Below are 15,309 nucleotides of genomic sequence, written 5' to 3' on the forward strand. Positions count from 1 at the left end.
GGATGGTAGTGTTGAACGCCAAGCAACAGTCTGAACCACAGACTGGATCACACCCACTGATCTATTGTGGCGGGGCGGTAAATAGTGGTGGGTCCTGACCTTTGCTAAGGTGGGAGTTAATATGCATCATAACCAATCCCCAAATCACTTCACCTCTGACATTGGTGCGACCAGTCGGCAGTTATTGAGGTATGTCACTACTGTTGATGCCTCCATTGAGCTAGATGGCCGTTCTGTTTGTGTTCTGTTGTGTAGCTGCAAGTCATAAAGGCATGTGGAAAGATTCTTTGAATTCTGACACTTGATGTATTGTATCCAATATAAAATAGTTGTGTTCCAATGTAAAATTAAAAGATGATAAATGTTTTAAAATTGTGACCATTCTCATAATTTTTGTTCACAGTGTACAAATATGGCTCAAGAGACGAATCAAACACAAGTGCCTCTGTTGTGCACTACTGGATGTGGATTTTACGGGAATCCTAGGACAAATGGAATGTGTTCAGTCTGTTATAAGGAACACCTACAAAGACAACAAAACGGTGGTCGAATGAGTCCTATAGGTAAGATAGTGTGTTTTTTATTTGTTTAGTTCCCCCTCCCCTCCGATTCCATGCATTCCCCCCCATTTTTCATTTCTACTAGCTTGAAGTCTGGTACGTACAGGGCATGTAGAAGAAAAGTGGATTGGTAAGACAAAGAAAATTCCCTTCAGTTAATGATTCAGTGGTGCTTTAGCACATATGCAACTTGCGCCTGGCCGGGGTTCTCCGCGGGGTTCTGGGAGGCATCGAGACCGCGGCACCTCGATAAAGGCCTCTGGCTGCGTCCGCAGTCGCGGCCCATCGGGATACTTCTCTCTAATTAGAGCAAACAAGCAAGGACCAGGTATCATGTTACAAGTAGGTGTAATATAAAATATTTTCAATATGACCAAAGTGTAAACAAGCAAGGGGTTGGTGTCATTTTATGATTATCACATTTTCTGTGTAAATTAAGAAGTAACAAGCAAGGGACAAATTTAAAAAAAAAAAAAAAAAAAAAATACTATAAATTAAGGGGAGAAAACTGGCATTTCGAGGTAAAATTATAAAAATCTGCATAAAGTGGGCGCTGCCCCCGTTTTACCAAAGTTTGATAAACAAGCAAGGAGTTGGTGTCATTTTAAGGTATGATTATCACATTTTCTGTGTAAATTAAGAAGTGACAAGCAAGGTACAACCTCAATAAAACATACACTCTATCCAAGCCTTTCACTAATCTGTATGTGGAGAGGATGTTTCCACAAGTGGGAGAGCCTAGGACTAGGACGTTCCTTTAGGAAGAAGATGAGAAGGAATGTCTTTAGTCGGAGGGCGGTGAATCTGTGGAATTCCTTGCCACAGAAGGCTGTGGAGGCCAAGTCGGTGGATATTTTTAAGGCAGAGATAGTTTCTTGATTAGTACATATTTAAGGGACAGAAGTTTAGGGGTAACATGAGGGGGAATTCTTTACTCAAGAGTGGTAGCGGTGTGGAATGAGCTTCCAGTGGAAGTGGTGGAGGCAGGTTCAATGGTATCATTTAAAAATAAATTGGATAGGCATATGGATGAGAAGGGAATGGAGGGTTATGGTATGAGTGCAGGCAGGTGGGACTAAGGGAAAATAATTGTTCGGCACTGACTTGTAGGGCCGAGATGGCCTGTTTCCGTGCTGTAATTGTTCTATGGTTAGATGTCGGAGATGTCTTGATTGAATGGCCTAATTCTACTATCACTTGTCACATTGATGTACTAGAGCATTTCCTGCAAACCACCGTCTCGCTACTCGCCTGGCTCCACCCACGGCACCTCCTGCAGCCAACCTTGAAGGCCCTGGAGCTAATACCCCCGCTTCACCCTCCTACCAGCTCGCTCCTAACATCTGATCTCTCCTGCTCCCTCCAGTTCATGCCAACCGAGACTTTGGGCAACCCTTTTAAATACTAAAGGTTCTCTTGATAATGGCAAAGGTTATTAACTTTATACCTGCTTAATTCACAATTTTTGTTTATGCATAGAAATTTATTTTAGCTGCTCTTATAGCAAAGATCCCTAGTGTCATGTGAAATAAGTTGCCTTCCCCATGATAAAATCAGAAATTAATGCTTTTTGTGGTTCAGGTTGAGAAACATCTGCTATGGGTGTGGAAGTAGTCCTGAGTGACTATTGTAGAGTTATTCCATTTGGTGTTGTAAATTGTAAAATTACACTTTTGGGTTCCGTTTACTGAAATTAAACCACTTTATGCAGACTAGCTTTCTTTTGGTTAGGTAACATGGAACATAACTTCTAAAGCAAGTTCGTTTTTAAGTACTTTGCTATGTACAGTTGTAATTTAATCAGAACAGGAAAATTGCATGTTAGGAGCTGGTGCAGCGCTGGTCTATAAAGTGAATTGTTCCTTTAAGCTTCACTGGAACAGTGACATAAGAGCCAAGAGGGGGAGTTGAACCTTGTTGAATGGAGGTAGTTGACAGGCAATCACATGAGTTTACTTCATGTAGAAGAGATACCTGGATTACTTGCACAGAGGGCAGGTATTAACAGTGCATGAAAGTAAATGATCATGCACATTATGTTGACTTGATTCCTTGGCATTCTACGAGAAGATGTATTTGGTGACACCCTGAAAGAGGGGATAAAAATGTGGCATTTGGGTGTGGTAACGAGGGCAATGAGACAATACTGATACCAATCCTGAAAAATACAGGAATTTTCACAAACTTTGCTTGGAGGTCTAACTTGAAACGGGAGATTATTTTCGTTGAAGGTAGTGGTAGATGTATCAACAGCATTATATAGAAGATGACATAGAAACATAGAAAATGGTGCAGGAGTAGGCCATTCGGCTTTTTGAGCCTGCACCGCCATTCAATATGATCATGGCTGATCATCCAACTCGGTATCCCGTACCTACTTTCTCCCCATACCCCCTGATCCCTTCAGCCACGAGGGCCATATCTAACTCTCTTAAATATAGCCAATGAACTGGCCTCAACTACATTCTGTGGCATAGAATTCCAGAGATTCATCACTCTCTGTGTAAACCTTTTTTTTCTCATCTCTGTCCTAAAAGATTTCCCCTTTATCCTTAAACTGACCCCTTGTTCTGGACTTCCCCAACATTGGGAACAATCTTCCTGCATCTAGCCTGTCCAACCCCTTAAGAATTTTGTAAGTTTCTACAAGATCCCCCCCCCTCAATCTTCTAAATTCTAGCGAATACAAGCCGAGACTATCCAGTCTTTCTTCATATGAAAGTCCTGACATCCCAGGAATCAGTCTGGTGAACCTTCTCTGTACTCCCTCTATGACAGATGAGTTTTAGACTGAGAAGTGGTGTTGAGCTTTCCTCATCCATTCCATGTAGCACTATTAGAATGGTATAGATGAATGATCAAGCAATGAATTCAAGCCTTCAAGAGCTGAACCTGTTTGGCTGAGCTAAGCAAGTCTGGTGACTTGTTTAATATGAATGAGGGTGAGATGAACACCTTTTTGATATTTAGCTGTAATGAGTAAATACTGGTCACTAATGTGCATTCTCTACATTTTAGGTGCATCAAATACTTCCAACAACTCAGATTTTATTCAGAGATCGGAGAGCTTTAAATCAGAAGGTGCTTCTATCAGTGCTGCTATCAAGTCAAGGTAATGCTATATGGTGGAATAAATCACTAGTATAATTGGCAGTTATAAATTGGTAGAGTGCCACTTGGGATAATTGCACTAGTTTGCTAATCTGTTTAAGCCACATGGAAAATTGTGAGTGGTTTTGAGTGATTTGTGAGAATAACCCCATGGATTATTGGCTTAATATATGAGGAGCATTTGAAGGATTTGGGCTTGTACTCGCTAGCATTTAGAAAGTTTGGGATGTTTTCAGTAGTGAGAGTCTAGGACCAGAGGGTGCAGACTGAGAATAAAAGGACACGCCTTTAGAATGGAGACGAAGAGTGTCTTTGGCCAGAGGATGGTGAATCTGCGGACGGCAGTGGAAGCCAAGTCGTAGTATTTTACTGGATTGTATGCCAATGCATGTTCTCCAGAGATGCTGCCTAACTCGCCAAGTTATTCTAGCCCTTTGTCTTTTTTCAACTGTACAGCAGCCAGTTTTTAAAAAGAGCATCACAATTTATTTCTGTTTGTGGGGCTGGAAGAGGAAATTGCGCTGTGCCATACTTTAAATAAAAGTCCATTAGTTTACAATGACATTTTCACTAGTCAAAACTTGTTGGAGTCCAGAACCAGGGATCACAGTTAGGACTGAGATGAGGAGAAACTTTTTCACCCAGAGAGTTGTGAATCTGGAATTCTCTGCCACAGAAGGCAGTGGGGGCCAATTCACTGGGGTTTTTTTCAAGAGTTAAATTTAGCTATCATTGGGGCTAATGTAATCAAGGAATATGGGGTGAAAAAAACTGGAACGGGGTACTGATTTTGGATGATCAGCCATGATCATATTGAATGGCGGTGCTGGCTCAAAGGGCTGAATGGCCTACTCCTGCACCTGTTTTCTATGTTTCTAACTGTTTTCTCTATTGCAAGTAATTTAAATTTTACATTCTATATTGTATTGTTTGAGGATATTGCCTTAAACCATTCTGCTCACTGATACTGTAAAGCTGAGGTTCAACCTGTTACCAAGTTTCAACAAAGTTTTTTTATATATTTGACAGAAATCTATCTGGTTCAACCTTGCCTATGACACAGAAGATGACTGAAATGAGTATTTCCCGAGAGGAGAAAGAGACTGAAATTGAGGTAACGGAGCCAGGTATGAAAGCTTTGCACATTATATGCAATGCAATTCTGGGATAATTAATGGAGCAACTCATTTTACTATAGCTTGGCCTGAACATAATTCAATATAGATTTGAGAAGACTGGAACTTGATTGTAATGGGACATTATTTATATTTTAGTTTCTCTCTCTAACTTTTCAAATAATTGGCATCTCTGACTCTGTCAAGCTCGCATAATTATTCACTAACTGTCAACTTCCAGGTAAGTATATTCATCCTTTAGGAAAAGTAGACAAATTCTACATCAGGGTAGGTGTTATATTGCCAAAGTTGTGCAAATGTGGCATGTCTGTTTATTCTGACATTTTGTCAAAATGTATGATTTAAGTGCTTGAACAAGTTAATTTAGTCATGCATTGCAATATTATTTTCATGTTGACAAGTAGAGTTTATTGTTGATTATAAGTGTAGTGAGATACGAGTACAATAAAGCGTTGAAGGCATTCCTCATGATTTATACACTTCTAAGATCACCACACATCCTCCAAGGAATATACCCAGCCTACTCAACCCCTCCCTAAAGCTCAGACCCTCTAGTCCTGGCAACATCCTCATGTTTTCTGAACTCTTTCAAGCTTGACAATATCTTTCCTATGACATGATGCCCAGAACTGAACACATTACTCTAAATGTGGTCTCGCCAACATCTTATACAACTGCAACATGACCTCCCAACTTCTATACTCAATACTCTGACTGATGAAGGCCAATTTGCCAAAAGCCTTATTTGACCACTTTACCACTTTACCTGCAACTCCATTGCCCACCTCCAATCCAACTCTACCTTCAAGGGACCATGCACCTGCACTCCTAGATCCCACTGCTCTACAACACTCCCTAGATGCCTACCATTCACTGTGTAGGTCCTGCCCTTGTTATGCATCCCAAAATTCAACACCTCGCATTTCTCCATACTTAATTCCATCAACCATTCCTCAGCCCACCTCAGCCCTCAGTTCCCTATTGATTTTCTATGGACGTAACAAAAAAGCTGTGATTGTGGACAGTCAAAAGCCCATAACTTTCTTAAAAATTAAGAGAACTGAATGAAATTTTCAGTTATCATAGATTGAAGCATTCTGAAACAAATATAAAATAATCTTACTTGGATGACCTGAAATTAAAGCATATAATTAGTTAGTTACCCAATTGTAGCTAATTTCAAACTTCAATTACTAGATCTAAACATCTATCCATTTCTTTATAAATGATTAACATTTTTAAATAGCCTAAGTGTCCAAATAATATTCACAAATAATTCACAATAAAACATGATTTTTAAATCTCATTTACATTCATTTATAGGCCAAATGGAAGGAATTTAGTGTTCAACTGCTGTAAATTAAAGTCCATTTAAATCAGCTTTCTAGTGGGATCCTGTGAACGCGCTGGTTTAGAACGTTCACATCGCGGTAGATTTGTGCCCTCAAATGCCCAGAAAAATACTGCGGGATATAATGGGCCAAAAATTAGCTACTCGCAACTTTAAACTTTGTATAAAGGGATCTTAAGAAGCCCTTTTTAACGTAAAAATAAACAGCCTACCTTCTGTTGTCCGCTGTATGAGATCCGGCCAGTTGCCGGCGGTCGGAGATTTAGAGGTTAATTTTTTAACTTACCATAACAAGTATAGAAAGCCTTTAAAACTAAAAATAGCTCCAGCTACGGAATCTTCCAGCGATTTTTCGTTAATAATTAATTAGGCTGAAAACCTCGATTTGAACAGCCTAGTGAAAAATCGTGTTTTAAACCCGCCCCTCTCTAAACGGCGCCAAAATCGAGCACACGGGCTGGGACAGATTTTCAGCGACGCTTCAGGTAGGCTTTGCAACATACCTAAATAATGGCAATGCATATGATGCCTCATTTGCCATCCTAAGCAATAACTTGATGGGTAGAGCCAAGTAGCTGTTCCCAAACCTGGCTTTGGGTATTGCCAGAGCAGTGCTTCATAAATGCTTAGAATGGCACCATGAGTTCCTCACAGCTGTCTTGCGCCAAACCATCCACTGAGAGAAGTCAATGGCTACGCGCAGAAAGACCAGTAACTTTTGGATGGATAATCCACCCCTCTCCGGCGCTAAAAAATGGCCTGCAATTACTTGCCTGGGTTACTGTGACACCAACTCCGAAACCCATGACCATCTCAGAGTACGGGGAGGGGGGGGGTTGTCTCGGATTCTTCAAGGATTGCCTGCATTATAAAATTTCATTTTGTGCAAACTTTAACCTGCTCTAGGAGTAATGTCTTCCCAAATTTAACTCTTCTTGGGTGGGAAAATCCTCCACGTATTGCAGGAAATAACAAGTGCAGTTTATCCTACAAGGAATTTGCTCTTTTTATTGAAATGGTGGTTAAATCAGATTACAATACTGCTGCTCCTCAACCTACGATTGGGTTCCGTTCTGATAAACCCATCGTAAGCCGAAAATATTGCAAGTCAAACTCATTTAATACATTGCGATCACTGCTTTTGCCGATCGTGAAGTCGAAATATCGCAAGTTGAAGCATTGTAAATCGGGGAGCACCTGTAGATTTCATTTATTGGAAATGGATATGTACATGATTTGGTGTAAACTAAAATGCCTGATTTGTACAGTTGTAGCTGAAGCATCTTTGTCTGTACCTGATACGGCGTCGGGGGGAGAGGAAAAGCCTGCAGATGCTCCTCGACCAAAGAAAAACAGATGTTACCAGTGCAGGAAAAAAGTTGGTCTTACAGGTGAGCCTTGTTAGTATTAGTTGGAAGTGCATATTTTGCTAAGAGTGCGATGAAATTTAGTGACTTGTTAATTGCAGTTACCATTTTTAACATAAGAACGGGGAAATTTGCTTTGTTCTATTTACAAATACCCAGGCCTGATTCATCTGGCCTCTTCTCGCCTCCAGTTTATAGCCCCCTCCACACCTATTTCAGTCTGAGGAAGGGTTCCAACCCTAAACATCACCTATTATTTTTCTCTGGGATGCTGCTTGACCCACTGAGTTACTCCTGCTGTGTCTATCTTTGGTATAAACCAACATCTGCAGTTCCTTCCCACACATTTTTGCAATCATTACTGTTCTTGGTTAGATTGTTTTCCCTTTTGTAGTTTTTCATTTTAATTCTGATTTCAGTGCAGGTAATCCTGAAGTATGGTCAAACACATCTTTATATTATATTAGACCAAGTGCAGACCCGTTGAGTCTGTTCCCCCAGCGCGCGGTTGCGAGGGGAGGGGGCGGCCTGAGGCGTCACACACACACACACACACACACACACACACACACACACACACACACACACACACACACACACACACACACACACACACACACCTCTCACACACACACACACACACTAACCAACCTCTCACACACACACACACACTAGCCACCTCTCTCACACACACCAACTACTCCCATTGATATTATGTTAATATTATTAATTCACTCCTTTTACCCCATGCCCTGCCCTATCCACTCACACATAGCCCCCAATTCACAGGCGGGGAGGGGGAGACGGAGACACTGAGGGACACGGAGGACACAGACGGGAAGACTTTACTCGCTGCGCTGGAGAGAGAATGGGGCCCGCCTGCTGCTGCGTGCGGGCGGATGGTCAAAAGCAGCCGAGGGCTGGCCGATCGAGAGTGGGGTGGGGGGGAGGGAGAGGGGTACGGCTGCCCAGCAGCCGTTGGCCTCGGAGTGAACCTCAGCTCCATGGCCTCTCATCCTCAGCGCTTCAGACCCAGAGTATAGGGAGGGGGGGTTGGAGCGAGCGAGCAGGCGGGCGCGCGTTGGAGTCTAGCAGCAGGAGGCGTGGCACGAGCGTACTTGGAGGCATACTGGGGGCAGGTGGGCCTGGATTGGTCGGCATGTGGGCATTGTGACATAGCAGCTGGTAAGAGCAGTTTAGATCTTAAAAATGGAGTGTTTGAGTTTTGTGATAAATTTTACTCAATCTGTGGAAATAATTGAACAAGGAGTGGATGTGTGAATGTAAAAGTAAAATTGCTAGCGAAATGGTAAAAATGGTGGCGTTTTTTTAATCTTGTTTTGGCGGAGTAACAAATCAAATGCAAAACGCCGTACACCCAGAGTTTTAAAAGTATACTAGACCAAGTGCAGACCCGTTGGGTCTGCTCCCCAACGCAGCCGTTCCCTACCCGTAGCCCCCACGGGAGACGTGGTCCTCCAACTCAAGTCGTTCCCGAAGACTGTGCGGCTGTTTTTAAATGGCGTCTTTGAGGCGAGAGGTGGGGGCCAGCAGCCGTTATGGTCACTGGCCAGCAGGAGGCGACAAAATGAGTGGGGGGGGAGGGAGGAGAAGGATTTTATTAAAAATGTGTACATAAACATGACAAAATTTAATGAGGAGTGGCTGCTTGGAAGGAAAAGTGAAATCACTACCGAAATGGAAAAAATTTCGGCGTTTCTAGGTCTGGTGTTGGCGTAGCAACGAATCACAGGCTGGCACCCACAAGTCAGGCAGACACGCGCACACACACACACACACACACACACACACACACAGTGCAGCTCCCCCAACGCAGCCATTCCCTACCCGTAGCCCCCACGGGAGACGTGGTCCTCCAACTCAAGCGGCTCAGGAATCAGCAGTGTGGCTGTTTTTAAATAGCATCTTTGAGGCGAACTGCGGGCGCCAGCAGCCGTTATGGTCACTGGCCAGCAGGAGGCGCCAAAGTGGGGGGGGGGGGAGAAGGATTTTATTAAAAATGTGTACATAAACACGGCAAAATTTAATGAGGAGTGCATACTTGGAATGAAAAGTGAAATCTTTACCGAAATGGAAAAAAACTCGGCGTTTCTGGGTCTGAAGTTGGCGTAGCAACGAATCAAAGGCTGGCAGCCACAAGTCAGAAACACACACAGCCAGCCAGCCACAGAGTTTTAATATATAGATAGAATTGTATAGATATAGATGGGCAGTTGGGAGCAAAAGGAAATTGTCAGAAGAAATAACTTCCAGCCTATGAAATTTTAAGCCACTTTCAAGCTTTTAAATATTGGTGTCTACCCGGGTTGGCGGGATGCCATATGCTGAGAGAATGGAGCGGCTGAGTTTGTATACTCTGGAATTTAGAAGGATGAGAGGGGATCTTACTGAAACATATAATGCTATTGAGGGTTTGGACACGCTAGAGGCAGGAAACGTGTTCCCGATGTTGGGGGAGTCCAGAACCAGGGGCCATAGTTTAAGAATGAGGGGCAAGCCATTTAGAACGGAGATGAGGAAACGCCTTTTCACACAGAGTTGTGTGTATGTACAATTCTTTGCCTCAGACGGCGGTGGAGGCTGGTTCTCTGGATTATTTCAAGAGAGCTAGATAGGGCTCTTAAAGACCAGGCTCTAGATAGGGCTCTTAAATATCGGGGGATATGGGGAGAAGGCAGGAACGGGATACTGATTGTGGATGATCAGCCATGATTGCAATGAATGGTGGTGCTGGCTCAAAGGGCCAAATGGCCTACTGCACCTATTGGGTTTTGAATTGTTTGATATGGTGCAAATGCAAACTGGCTTAAGTCTTTTTCTTTTTTTTTTTTAAACAGCTGGTTTTGATTGTCGATGCGGGAACATGTTTTGTGCACTTCATCGGTACTCGGATAAACATAATTGCCCATATGACTACAAAGCAGAAGCAGCAATGAAGATCAGAAAAGAGAATCCTATTATTGTAGCTGAGAAAATTCAGAGGATTTAAACAGCCAAATGAAGATGCTGCCAGTATCTTACTATCAAAGACTGCATTTATTCCTTCTCTTCTGTTTTGGAATCCCTTTGTAGAGCAGATGCATGGGCTGAATCCTTGTCTGTTCTTCAAGTTTATGCTTTAAACCCTGTTTTCCTAATAAAGTGGCTGGACATTATCAGATGCAATTGAGAGCACAGCACTACATTAATCAAGTGAAAGCATTAGCCTGTCAAATGGAAATCTTAACAGTGGTTGATGTGCCAAGTGAACTTGATCTGCTGTAGTGCTTTTTTAATTCAGTAAAGTGACCAACCAAAAACTTGTCAACCTGTGTTTCTAGTGCCTAAGCAGATTTTGGTCTTGGCTTTCTTGATGCTCTAAAATTGAGGATGTAAAGAAATGGTAGAATACTGAATAAATTGTACTTTCAGTGATTGTTTTTAATGGATTCTAAGTGTTGCCTTCATTTGGGCAGACTTAGACCCAGTTTTATTAGTTAATTTTGGTTTGTGCTGGGGCATATTCAGGGGAAATTTGAGCAAATGGGGAAAGCTTGCATAGTTGGATATTACAGTAAATTTTCCTTGCCTCTAAATCAACCTGTTATGTTTTCTGGAAGTTTTCAGTTATGGCAATCTAAGTCCAGAGTGGTGTAGTGGCCAGCCTGTTTGTATTTCATAAAGCAGTTTTCGGCCCTGGCTTCGTTTATGAAAGCTTGTGCATTAGCTCTGTAGTTCTAATTATTTTGTTTACAAAAGTTGCACTGGACTTGCAAATGCCTGTTATAAGCTGTGTCCAGGCAACTAATGTCCCAGTTATACTGCATGTTGGTGACTGATTCCCTCCACCATATGGATACCAAATATGCAATAAAATGCTGGTATCGATAACCTGGTAGTGCAGTGCCTGCATGACCCATACTGTTGCACGTGGCACCCATTTTGTTTTTCTAAACTACCCTTTAAGAGTTTAAGCAGATATGTTGGCTCAGAAGTTGAGCGTGCTGTCTGCTGGAACCACATGTACACCATATCCACTAAGTCCACCTTCTCAGTACCACTATGCATTATAACTGGGCTGTATATTGTATCACAGTGAGAATGTAGCATTGGCTTATTGCATGGACTGCACATCTTGGCAGCGTGTACATGAACAGTAGAAATTGCAATATACTTACCGGAAGCTGATGTATTTTTTAAATCTTATTGGAAGATGTGATGTACAAAGTATTTGTATTTTTTAATCCAGTACTACTTAGATGTGTAGTGTGATCAGAATAATGACAATTTTATCCAAGCTGTGATCTTAATTACTGTCCAAACTTGCAATAACTCTGCACATTTAACCACAGTACACAGGAAGCTTGTTTTTTGACAACTACAGTATTTATGCCTTTTTTAATCTTGGGTATGTGATTTGTACAGAATTATATTTATGTAATGCATATAATCATGCTAGTTGGCATTTATGGGAAAGGATGTAAATAAACATAAAGAATAGGTTTATTGGATTTGTGTTTTTTTGACTGCAACGTTTGAATAACCAGTAGTCAATGCAGTTGATGATAATAATAATAATAATAATAATAATAATACACTTTTATTGTCATTGTAAATGCATACAATGTATTTACAATGCATTGATTATTCTGACAAAACAGCTGATCATTCTGGAGCTGACAGTGCCCTGGGAAGAGCGTATTGAAGAGGCTAATGAGAGGAAACGCACAAAGTACCAGGAACTGGTGGAGATGTGCCAGGACAGCAGCTGAAAGACATACTATGAGCCCATGGAGGTGTGTTGTAGAGGCTTTGCAGGAAGCTCACTCTGCAATATACTCAACCAGTTGGGCATTACGGGGCTGGCAAAGAAGATGGCCATTCAATCCGCAAGGGAAGCCACAGAGATTAAGAGGGCTGATCCGTGGGCGGTTACTGCTGGGGCGCAAGTCGGGGCTTGATCAATCCCGGTTGGGTCGCCTGGGCGAGGGTGTCTGATGTTGTGAGACCCAAAACACCCGATGACCCCAGGTCACATCACTGAGGATGCATCCCAGTGCATCTAGAAGATGTATCTTTCACACTCACACAATAAAATTTCAGTTGGACCATTCATATCATCATGGATTAAGTTTGATGGAAGTTGGAAAACTTTGAGCATGTTCCTGCACACGATTATGGCAAAGGCTCTCTGAACCCTTGCATACTATTGGGCAAACTTGTCCAGAACCTGGAATTTCAGGAAAAGGATGTCTGTATATGGCCACAAGTCTGTCTTTTCTGATGGGTGTAATCTTGAATCTCTTAACATACAATACTGGTGTGATCCAAGACTTAGTCCTGCACTTTCTAATTGTTCAGTGTTTTATTTGTAGAATTTGGTATTTTTAGTTTTAATTGCTATATTTATATTCTAGAATGCTTTTGGATTTTTAATTCAAATGGAAATCTATTCTCAAATGCAATTTCTATGTGCAAATCCTATGCCCTCCTTCAGCTGTCAAAGGGGATATCTGATACAGAATAGCCAAACCATGAATGGTAAATTTAGGAATCTAAATATTTTTAAATGTATTGGATTTGTTAATTCGGGCAAACTTCTAGTGTGTGACTAAGGAATGTGCTCAAGTGCTAAGAACTATTATCGAAGTTTGATGCGAAACAATGCATTATTTAATTGAATTATTTCACAACTGTGGGAAGATTAATAGATATTGATGTATCCTGTGCGGATTACAATTTTGGTTAACTTGGCTTCTCTAATGTGAGTGGGGGCAAGAATCAGCTAGGGAAAATCATATTGGTTTGCATCTACTATTCTCTTTTTCCTTAAAGTGTTAAGTATTGGGTCTGAATTTTGTTTAAGATCATCCCTTCAAATTCCAAGGAATGTTAAGCCAAAGTCTATCTGTTCTTGATTGGACAACTTTTGTTCCAGAATTTAGTCTGCCTCCAATGCTTTTGTCCTTTTTAAGGGGTACAAAACTGCACTGTGTTCTGGGTATGGCCCATCACGTCTACTCTGCCATTCAATCATGGCTGATCTATTTTTCCCTCTCAACCCCATTCTCTTGCCTTCTCCCCATAATCCCAGGCACTGTACTATCAAGAATATGCCAGTCTCCACCTTGAAAATACACATTGCATTGGCCTCAACTGTCTGGCAATGAATTCACCACCTGGCTAAAAGATTCCTCCTTTCTGAGGTACATCCTTATTCTGGGGCTTTGGCCTCTGGTCCAAGACTCTCCCATTGGTGGAAACATCCTCTCCACATCTCTATCCAGGCCTTTCACTATTTGATAATTTTCAATGAGGTCCCCCCTCAGCTTTCTAAACTCCAGTGAGTAAAGGCCCTGTACCGTTAAATGTTCGTGTGTTAACCCGATCATTCTCATAAATCACCTCTGGACCCTCCAACGTCAACACGTCCTTCGGATATGGGGCCCAAAACTGCTCTCAATACTCCAAATGCTCTCTAACCAGTGCCATAAAGCTTCAGCATTACATCCCTGTACTCGAAATAAGTGCTAGCATTGCATTGGCCTTCCTTACTACCAAACTTGTAAATTAATTTTTTGGGAATCCTGCACCTCCCAAGTTCATAAGTGCTAGGAGCAGAATTAGGCCATTTGCCTCATCTGCCATTCAATCATGGCTGGTCTATTTTTCCCTCTAAACCCCTATTCTCCCCATAATCCCTGACACCCATACTAATCAAGAATCTATCTGCCTTAGATATCCAATGACAGCCTTCTGCGGCAATTAATTCCACAGTTTCACCACCCTCTGACTTCCCCATATCTTCTTCCTAAAGGAACATCCTTTAATTCTGAGGCTATGACCTCTGGTCATAGACTCTCCCACAAGTGGAAACATCCTCTCCACATCCACTATCCAGTCCCTTTGCACCTCCAATTTCTGAAGTCTCTCCCCATTTAGAAAATAGTCCAAGTCTTTTCCAACTGCCAAATTGCATGACTCTACACCATCTCTTTTGTACATGTCACCCCTACCCCAGAAGAGATCTCAGTGGTCTATAAATCTAAATCCCTGCTCCCTGCACCAGCCCCCCCCCCCCCCCCCCCCCCCCCCCCCCCCCCTGCACATTGCTATGCTGCACCATTTGCATTCATTCTCCCTCCCAGAGTCCAAGTCCTTCTGCAGAGTTAATGTTCTCTGTGTTACCTGCCCATCCACCTATCTTTGTATCATCTGCAAACTTGTCCACAAATCCTTCATTCCATGGACTTTCATAGTCTTTAGCAGCCTATCATTTGGCACCTTATCAAAGGCCTAAAAATCCAGGTAGATGACATCCACTGACTCGCCTTTGTCTATCCTGCTCTTTACTTCCTCTTACAATTCTGACAGGTTTGTCAGGCAAGATATCATTCATAAAGCCATGCTGACTTTGGCCTATTATCATGTGCTTCTACAGTGCCCTCAATAATGTGTGGGACAAAGACCCATTTATTTATTTGCCTCTACTCCACAATTTAAGATCTGTAATAGAAAAATCACATGTGGTTAAAGTGCACATTGTCAGATGATATTAAAGGCCATTTTAATACATTTTGGTTTTGCCATGTAGCAATTACAGCCATGTTTATACGTAGTTCCCCCCCCCCCCCACACACTTTTCAGGGCACCATAATGTTTGGGACATGGCTTCACAGTCGTTTGAAATTGCTCAGGTGTGTTTAATTGCCTCCTTACTGAAGGTATAAGAGAACTCTCAGCACCTAGTCGTCCCTCCAGTCTTTACATCACATTTGGAAACT

General features: G+C 42.0%; 1 protein-coding gene across 1 annotated transcript; it reads left to right on the plus strand.

Moving 5' to 3' along the window:
- The first annotated feature begins 403 nt into the window (after nucleotides 1-403).
- On the plus strand, nucleotides 404-12,028 carry zfand5a (zinc finger, AN1-type domain 5a). The gene is made up of 5 exons (XM_055633085.1): nucleotides 404-563; nucleotides 3,579-3,672; nucleotides 4,701-4,798; nucleotides 7,427-7,549; nucleotides 10,384-12,028. Exons 1-5 carry the CDS (start codon nucleotides 413-415, stop codon nucleotides 10,533-10,535), a joined length of 618 nt encoding a protein of 205 aa, XP_055489060.1. The 5' UTR covers nucleotides 404-412; the 3' UTR covers nucleotides 10,536-12,028.
- The last annotated feature ends 3,281 nt before the right edge of the window (nucleotides 12,029-15,309 follow it).

Source organism: Leucoraja erinacea, chromosome 3 (assembly GCF_028641065.1).
Source record: "Leucoraja erinacea ecotype New England chromosome 3, Leri_hhj_1, whole genome shotgun sequence".
In the NCBI taxonomy this organism is placed as follows: domain Eukaryota; kingdom Metazoa; phylum Chordata; class Chondrichthyes; order Rajiformes; family Rajidae; genus Leucoraja; species Leucoraja erinaceus.

Excerpts from the sequence above, each read along its gene's own strand:
- zfand5a (XM_055633085.1), top strand. The coding sequence starts at position 413 with ATGGCTCAAGAGACGAATCAAACACAAGTGCCTCTGTTGTGCACTACT. Across the intron at positions 4,799-7,426 it reads AATTGAGGTAACGGAGCCAG|TTGTAGCTGAAGCATCTTTG; the intron begins GTATGAAAGCTT and ends TGATTTGTACAG. Across the intron at positions 7,550-10,383 it reads GAAAAAAGTTGGTCTTACAG|CTGGTTTTGATTGTCGATGC; the intron begins GTGAGCCTTGTT and ends TTTTTTAAACAG.